The sequence below is a fragment of the Suncus etruscus genome, chromosome 14, assembly GCF_024139225.1.
Source record: "Suncus etruscus isolate mSunEtr1 chromosome 14, mSunEtr1.pri.cur, whole genome shotgun sequence".
NCBI lineage: Eukaryota > Metazoa > Chordata > Mammalia > Eulipotyphla > Soricidae > Suncus > Suncus etruscus.
The window spans coordinates 18,242,455-18,251,162 of NC_064861.1; the positions used below are offsets into that span (position 1 = coordinate 18,242,455).

The 8,708-nt window shown below is 53.4% G+C and overlaps 1 protein-coding gene across 1 annotated transcript; it reads right to left on the bottom strand.

Annotated features, from left to right (window-relative positions):
* Nucleotides 1–3,114: 3,114 nt before the first annotated feature.
* POU4F3 (POU class 4 homeobox 3) lies at nucleotides 3,115–4,530 on the bottom strand. The gene is made up of 2 exons (XM_049786940.1): nucleotides 4,408–4,530; nucleotides 3,115–4,014 (listed from the first exon to the last, which is right to left on the bottom strand). Exons 1-2 carry the CDS (start codon nucleotides 4,528–4,530, stop codon nucleotides 3,115–3,117), a joined length of 1,023 nt encoding a protein of 340 aa, XP_049642897.1.
* Between the last annotated feature and the right edge of the window lie 4,178 nt (nucleotides 4,531–8,708).

Consider the following 8,708-nt stretch of genomic DNA (forward strand, 5'->3'; position numbering starts at 1 on the left):
TCTGTCCCCAGCCCAAGCACTGTGTGCTTTCACCAGACAAATGGGCAAAGGCGACTGCACCATTCCGGAGAAACCACAGCCCCAGTGGCTTCCTGGAGGAGCCCAAAGAGAGTGGCGGCGGCGGCGCCGGCCCGGCGCGCTCTGAGGATGGTACGTGTGGTGCACCCCGGTCACCGCTCCGGCCCGCGGATAGAAAGGGGTCAAAAGAGGCGGCGCGCTCTGGCGGGCCCCAGTCTCCACCGCCTGCACCGGGACGAAGCGCAGAAGCGCGAAGATGAGGCTCCTGGTGATGAGCCTGAAGATGAGACTCCAACCGGAGCTGTTTCTGGAATCTAATTAGCGAACTTCTCGCTTCTCCAAAAGACTCTCCCAAACTTTTGAGGTTACTAATTAAAAAAAAAAAAAAGAAAAAGAAAGAAAGAAAGAAAGTAAATAGCAACCAAGCAGGGAACTTTTGGAGAAGCTGGAGGCGGAGCTCAAGTTCCTGCCCAGGCCAGAAACGCCGTCAACTCTTACCTGCAGGAAGCCTCGCAGCCCGAGAACGCGCCTCTGCCCGGAACGCTTCTCTCCGGCGCGGGACGCTCGCGGCCGCCTCCTCTGCAACCCGGCTGGGCTCCGGCCCTGTGTTTTATACCACTATAGGCAATTAATATTGCATCAGCCGTATTTTAAATTTTCAAAACCCACAATATAATGTAATGGCATAAGGGCATTTATTATTAAAGGACGCCCGGTGGAGAGGGAGGTGGAGGAATCGCTGGGGCTGTTACAACCAGACGGGGGCGAGGGGCTGAAGCCGGGAGGTTGTGGGCGACCACTGTTTTGCTTTTGTGGTAGGGGGCGCACTGCGCAGAGGGAAAGGAGACTCGCTGGAATCCAAATTTCGGGCCAGAGGTTGGAGACTCCCCGAGTTGTTTTTAGGCCAAGAGAAATGTGCGGAGGACCTCCTGAATTTAGATGATGATTTTTAAATAAATGATGATTTTTTAATAAATGGTGATTTAAATGATTTTTTAAATAATGGTGGTTTTTAAGTGAAGGGATTTTTTTTTGCAGCTCACAAAAAGATTCCCCTCCCCCTGCCTTTTAGAAGGAATCGAAGAAGAGATGGAAACTCTCATTTACTGAGCACTCACTACGTATAGGTTTGGGGATCATCTATTTCTTTTAGTTTCCCCCTCACATCCACACACACTCCCCAGAGAAAGCAGATAGTCTGCTTACCCTGGTGGGTTACTAATGAATTTCTGAGGACCACTTGCCCTACAAGAAAACCCCACTCAACTCCTGTTCCAACTAAAATTATATCTCTCTGGGTTTGAGGGGGGTGTTTAATTTATCCCCTCACCTCCTACCTAACTGATTAAATCATTATCATTTGAAAGTGCTGAAAACTATCAGAAGGGCCTTAAAAAGCAACTTAGTTTCAACAGCCTGGTGAGGCCGGTGTTTGCATCTTCATCCCCAAGTTCAGCCAGAGAAGTTAATAAAGTGGCTGTAGGCTGGTTCAGCCAATGAGTGGAGACAGTGTGTGTGTGTGGGGGGGTTCAATCTCCCACCAGTCAGAGTTTGTTAAATCAAGCTTAGAACAGCCATGTTGGTACCCTGGGGGGGAAGCCTTAAGTCAAGTGTCCTGGAACCTAAGTCCAAGAGACCAGGGGCCAGAGCTCCACGGACGAAGGAAATCCCTGTGAGCGGGTGGAATGGAAGAAATAGGGGAAGACATGGAGAAAGACTGTGGTTCCAAGTGACAGCTGCCCAGCTTTCTGAATTCTCACGCCTCTGAGAAAGAAAAGCACTGCGATTCGGGTTGAAAAATAAAGCATTTATTGTAGAAGTTAATTCGAGAGGGGGAGAGAGGAGATAACACAACATTTTATTAGTCTCTATTTGGAGAATGAAATCAAAGATCACACAGCAAAACGCAAAATACACAGAGCAACAAAAGAAGAAGGAAAAAAAAAAAAGATGGGACTTGACCAGGGGCGCTGGATGAGAAGGACCCGGGGAAAATACTGGCCCTTCGTTATGCCCAAAAACTATCATTGAACTTCCACGCATCTAGACCCATAGAAGGGAAAGGGAAAGAAGCAGCGTTCAATAATAATAAATAACAATGCTAACAACAACAGTGAAAGAGGAACGAGGTTAGAGGTCTTGGAAAGACTTGCATATGATTCTGAAAAGTTACAATGACTTTCGAGCCTCTGTGACGGCTTGCTGGAGTCTGGACGGAGCAGCGGAGCCCTCCGGGGTCAGAGAGTCCTCAGTCCAACACCCTACTCTCCCGCAGCTGGAGAGGAACTACACTAGGAGAATGGACCCAAGGAGGTGACGCCCACTGCTTGCCAACAGCTAAGGGATTCCAGCATTTTCCATCGCAGAACTGGAACCAGGGCTTCAAGAGCACGACTTACTGAGAATAGCTCCGAAAATGCAACTTCGGCATCGGCCTCCCCAATCTAATCCATGCTACCAGGGGGAAATTTACAGCAAACCTAAGGATAAGTTGGATACAGTTTGGGCGGGAAGAGAGTACAGGGCTCTCCTTGGAATGCGTACGGGCATTTTACAGACTCTAAATCAACCTCCGGTCCGTGTTTGTGCCAGTTTGATTTTGCTTTCCTATTTACCGCTGCCCTCCCATCTTTGTATCCCTTTTTCCTAGCGAAAGGGGCGCCTTCGCCCCAGAGTCGTGCATTCCGGCCAATTCACCGTCCGCATCTCAGAGTTCCTGCCCTTGGTTGGTCCCAGGGCAGCCTAGGCCTAGGCCAGCGCGAGTTTCAGCACCACGGCCAGCGCCCACCGGGTCCACCTGGCCCTTCGCGCATCTGTTTGTTTGTTTGTTTTGCCCTTTTTTTTTTTTCCTTTTATTAATTAGCGCCGAAACTTTCCTGATGGGAACTGAAAAGGGGGATAGGAGAGAGAAAGAGAAAGCCGGGAGGCAACCGGGCGGGGGAGAGGGGACAAGTTGATGGCTTGCAGGGAGAGAGCCTGACCTGCCAGCAACCGCCTCGGAGACCCGGGGCAGCGGCTCCCGCTCCCGGGCTGGGTGGGGGAAAGGGGCGGCAAACCCGCAGCTCTCCAGACGCGGGACGCGGCGTCCCGCCGCAGTCAGTGCACAGCCGAGTACTTCATTCGTTTTTGTTTCTGTCTCTGGTTGCAGAACCAGACCCTCACCACGTTCTTTTTAAGGTCCAGTTTCTCGGCGATCGCCGCGATCTTCTCGGACGACGGGCGCGGCTGGATGGCGAAGTAGGCCTCGAGCGAGCGCTTCTCGGGCGCCGCGATGGACGTGCGCTTGCGTTTGCGCTCGCTGCCGTTGAAGAGCTCGGGTTTGCTGTTCTTCTCCCGGTAGGCCGCCTCGGCTTCCTCCAGCCAGGCCTGCAGCACGGGCTTGAGCGCGATCATGTTGTTGTGCGAGAGCGTGAGCGACTCGAACCTGCAGATGGTGCTCTGGCTGAGCGAGCCCACGCCGGGGATCTTGAGGTTGGCCAGCGCCGCGCCCACGTCCGCCTGGGTCACCCCCAGCTTGATGCGCCGCTGCTTGAAGCGCTCGGCGAAGGCCTCGAGCTCGCGCGGGTCCGACTCCACGTCGCTGAGGCACGCGGGCATGGCGCTGTGCGGGGCCACGGCGGCGTGCGGGTGGCTCATGCCCATGGCCTGGTGCAGGTGGCCCATGGCGCCCAGGTGGTGCGGGTGGATCTGGCCGGGCATCACCGAGTGCTCGGGGGCGCCCAGGCCGCTCACGCTCAGCGTGGGCGAGATGTGCTCCAGCAGGTCCCCCTCGAGCCCCTGGTGCACCGCGTGGTGCGGGTGCGAGGTGAGCGCGGCCGGGTGCGAGATGGGCACGGTGGACGAGGTGGACGTGCAGGGCACGCTGCTCATGGTATGGTAGGTGGCGTCGGGCTTGAACGGGTGGTTCTTGCCGTGGGAGACGATGTCCACCGCCGCCAGAGCTTCGGCGCGTGCCAGCAGGCTCTCATCAAAGCTTCCAAATATATTGCCCTGCAGCTGCAAGCGAGAAGGCGCACGGCGCGGTCAGTGGGGAATACTGTCAAGTCAGGATTGAAACACATTTTGCAGCTACAGAGATGCCTCTCCTCAAAGCCCAGGTCATAAAAATTAATATGGAGGCAGAGGCACTGTTGGAACAGACGTGCGTGGATCAGAGGCATGAGAGAGAGAGGGAGAGAGAGAGAGAGAGAGAGAGAGAGAGAGAGAGAGAGAGAGAGAGAGAGAGAGAGAGAGAGAGAGAGAGAGAGAGAGAGAGAGAGAGAGACCAAGAGAGGGGTTCCGACAGCAGCGATTGTTCTGGGCGACATGAAAAAAACATGAAGCCAAGTGCCTGTCAAAAAAAAAAAAAAAGTGCCTTAAAGCGGTAATTAGGCTCCACGACGAACGTACCTGCGGGGCCGGGAGACAAACTCGGCGCATGGCCTCGGAGCCGGAGTGCAGGCTGGAGAATTTGGGTTCTTGGAGCGCCGGGTGCACGCCGAACGGCTGCTTGGCGGCGTTCATGGCCATCATCTTCGCGCGCCTGGCAGGGAGACAGCGAGGGACATGGATCAGGCTCGACTCGCTAGCTCGCCGCGCTCCAAGTGAGCGGCGCTCGGCGCTGGCGCTCCCCTCGCGCGCTCGCTCTGCCTCCCCGCTCCCCCACCTGCTTCTTCACTCATCTTACAAGCAGCCTGCCTGGAAGGGCCCGGGCGCGCGCACGCGTGCTCCCGCGCCCCGGACTGGCAGGGGCGGCCCGGGAGGCGAGGCGAGGCGAGGCGAGGCCAGGCAGCCGCTCTCCGCGCGCCTCTCCGCTTTGCACCCGCCGCATTTATACCCCGGGCCGAGCGGGGCCGCTCCGGGGGCGCCCCGCCCCGCCCCGCCGGCTCCAGCCCGGCCGACCTGCACGGTGCTGCCGCGGCTTCGAGTTTTTCTTCGTGGGACTTGCTTTCCTCCCAGCCCCCTCCGTCCCGGCCCGGCGGGCTGGGCCCGGCGCTAAGGGCAGCTGCAGGCAGAGCGGGGCCCGAAAGTTGACCCTGCTCCAGCCCAGCCGCCCCCCACAGCCTCCCTCCCGCCGCCCCCACTCCCGCGCCGTCGGCCCTGCTGCCGCCAACGGCCCATTTCCAGGGCGCTCCTGGCCCCACGCCCGAGCCGTCCACTCGAGTCCAGCCCCGCCGCGCGCAGCGAGGAGGCGCCTCCAAAAAGCCCAGACGGGCTCCAGGGAGGCCGAGGGGCGGCCAGCAGGAGCCCCGGGCGACCCCTCTCCCCAACCTCCCGCCTAGGGTTGACAACGGTGGAGAAGCCCATAGCGCCTTCCGCCCAGCGCTCGTCTTTCTGGCCCTGACTCTGGCTCCGTTCCGCCTTGCCCCAAGCTGCCAGTCAGGCGAGTTTGCTGAGGTTATTATTATTTTTATTATTATTATTTTAAGAATAGTAGCAAATGAGTTCAGGATCCCTGGCCTCTAGTCGGCCAGAGAGAGTGGACTAGATTGGCAATGCTTTTGAGCTCCCTGTCCCCCTCAGAGAGCTTCCAAATTTTTGAACTCCAGATGTGCATGCAGGGCAATTTGGACTTAGCTCCTAATACCCTGCATCCTCTATATAGCAGGTACTGAGACTCCGTTTTGCAGATGAGGAATCCCAGGGTCGGCGGGGTTCAGTGATTGCCCCTACCGCGGGAGAAGTGTCGTTTCGTCTCTCGTTCCAGTCAGTCCAGCGAGGGGTTGGGTGGGTTGGGGCTCCTTGTGCAGGTAGCCAAGTCACCACGTCCCTGACTTTGGAGGCTCCCAGACACTTACTTCCTGTCCAGAAGTTTTGGGACCTCAGGACTAACTATCCTGCCTCGGCTTCCCCTCAGCCTTCCTCTCCAGACCTCTTCACTTCTCTCCTTTGCTCACTCTAGTAAACATCATGAATAATAGATATGGAACCCGGGGACCAAGTTTGGAGAGAGCCCTGCTAGCCCCAGTCCTCCCCCCCCCCCACCCCCGCCCGCCCCCAGCCTCCACCGGAAGCCTCCTAAGAGATTTGCCTTTGGATACAAGAGATCAGTCTGGCTGGAGGCAGCTGATAATTGGTTGGTTCGCCTTGGTGCGGGGAGGGGTGTCCCAAAACATTAACAAGCAAACCGGAAGAGGTACCCTCCCTACGCCCCTGAGGAAACCCTACCTTGGTCTGTGATCCCCACCATACTGAGGTGGACACCAAATTCCTTCAGCTGGGAACCAGGCCCCCTTGCCTGGATTCTTCTCCAAAAGAACCAGCCTAGGGCTTTAGGCCAAGAAGCTCTGTCACTGTCTCTGACTCAGTTTCCCCACAATATAAAGCAGGGATTGCCCTCCTGTTTGCTTTCTTGGGTTCTTGGAGAAGATGTTTCCAGCTAAAGTACAAAGGACCAAAGTCCAGTCAGGAAATACTTGCTTTGAAGGAAGAAATGGAAGAGAAGGGCTTAATGGATATAGATGAGGTGGCTTACCCCCCAAAAGCCAAAACATTCTTTTCTAGTGCACGTGGAACAGTTTCCAGATTAAAGTAGTGAGGGAGGTGTTTGGGCACAAGGCCAAGTGCCCAGTAAAACCCCCAGTTTTCCTGGTCCCTTGGGCCTCAAGGCCTGTCCTCGGATCCAAAGCCTGGCCCTGAGAAGTTATGAGCCTCTTAACACAAGATGTTTCCTTGTCGGTTCAATGCAGATAATACTCTCTTCTCTGCTGATGGTTGTGAAGAATATACACTCAGAAGTATTGGCACCATGCCTAGCACACTGAAATCATGGCATGTAAGTTCTTCTCACTTCCTCTCGAGGCTAATACCAGTGCCATGGGGACTAGGAGCAGCCAGGGATTAGCTGTGACTGCTGTATACTTGCTTTTTGCTCTTCTTTACTCATCCAATCCTGCTTCAGATCAGACCTCTGTGGAGGAATGCAGAGGTGAGTTAGACTCCACCCTGCCATGGCACCATCTCATCTAAAATCCTGCTCCCCCCAACAACAACAACAACAAAAAAGGACTGCAAATTGGTACTGTAGAGTAAGGGATGCAAAATACTGCACTGGAGGGAGACAGAGAATAAGACTGGTAGAGAATTACATCAAGACAGCGGCTTAATAGGCATAGCATTTTAACATGAGGATTTAAGAGACCCGGAACTGACCAAGCCTCAGTTTACCTAGAGGAAAGGCTAGAGCAGAGAATTGCTATATGCTTCTAGCTCTAGCCCACATTCATTTCACCTCACAGAAGTCAAACACATTGAGCCAGCCAGTCAGGAATTTCTTTCCAGATGCTGAATTCAACATTATTTTATCACTGTTGGATGAGTGGGGGACAAAGGCATATGGAGTCTTCTGGAAGAAGAATCAATAAAGTCACTAGTTCAGTGATACCCCACAACTCTGACTTAAGTACCATAATCCTGAAGTTGTCTAAGAGGTGCCACCTTGAGCAACAGAGAACAGAAGCCTCAATCCATTTTTGTCCTGCTCTGCTTTGTTCCCTCTGGGCCTGGGAGAGGCTAGTCAGGTTTGAGGTCAGGCAGGGGTCAGAGCTCCAGCAGCTAACTGCCCCCCTTGGTCCTCTAAGCTGATTCCAGAGCACCAGCCCCCACACTAGCATCCCCAGGCAGAAAAGTTACAAATCAAAAGCCAGGCTGGCATCTGGCAAGCGCTGTTCCCTGGGATTTCCCCACCCTTTCCTTACAGAAGGCTTTCTAGTGGCTCTGGGCTGCCAACAGTAAGATGACACCCATCACTGGGCCACCCCCATACCCTCCCCCCACAACACCTCCATCTCTGAGAAGGCCCTGGAGATGTCAGGCAGAGGTAGAGAGGTTTAGAAATCTCATGGATTTCTAAAGATGATGTTTTGCTCTTCTGCTTATCACAGCATTAAGTCACTACTGCCTTGATCTAAAAAAAAAAAAAAAAAAAAAAAAAAAGCCCAAATACCCAACAAGGAAGCTGAAAGCATTATACATAGTGGAAATGGAATATTACTCATCTTTTAAAAAGGGTGAAAGTTTGCAATGCACAACAATTTGCCTGTAATTGGTAGATATCACTGAAACTGAGGGACTTGAGCAAGAGGCATCAACATCCATGTTGGATGATCTCACTCTTACATGGAGTAGAAAGAAGAAACACAAGGGAATCAACAATGGCCAATAGATTCTGAGGCTCTGCCTATAAAACTAAATCTGTTAGCAAGAGGTGGGTGGGTGCTGTGGTAGGAGGGATAAAAAGAGGAAATTACGGACCAGATAGCATGGAGGTAAGGCGTTTGCCTTTCATGCAGAAGGTCATTGGTTCGAATCCCGGCATCCCATATGGTCCCCTGAGCCTGCCAGGAATGATTTCTGAGCCTGGAGCCAGGAGTAAACCCTGAGTGCTGCCGAATGTGACCCAAAAACCAAAAAAAAAAAAAAAAAAAAAGAGGAGATTACATGGAGGTTGTGGAGGGGGAAGTTGTGTCAGCTGTGCTGCAGAGACACTGTATTCTAAAGCATTAATAGTAAGACTTATTTTAAATCATGGTATGTCAGTAAAATAAATAATTAAAAAATTTTGTGAGAGACATGTTTTATTAAATTGTCAGGGTTTATAAAAGGGAAGACTGTAGAGATTGTGCACACCTTAACTCCTAGGCACTTGTTACAAAACACACACACACAAGTGCACCACATACACAGCACTTACAGGCCAAACAAAATTTGGC

Bases quoted from the DNA above. Each gene is read 5' to 3' on its own strand.
- POU4F3 (XM_049786940.1), bottom strand. From the start codon at position 4,530: ATGATGGCCATGAACGCCGCCAAGCAGCCGTTCGGCGTGCACCCGGCG. The intron at 4,015-4,407 runs GTACGTTCGTCG...TCTCGCTTGCAG, and splicing joins TTTGTCTCCCGGCCCCGCAG to CTGCAGGGCAATATATTTGG.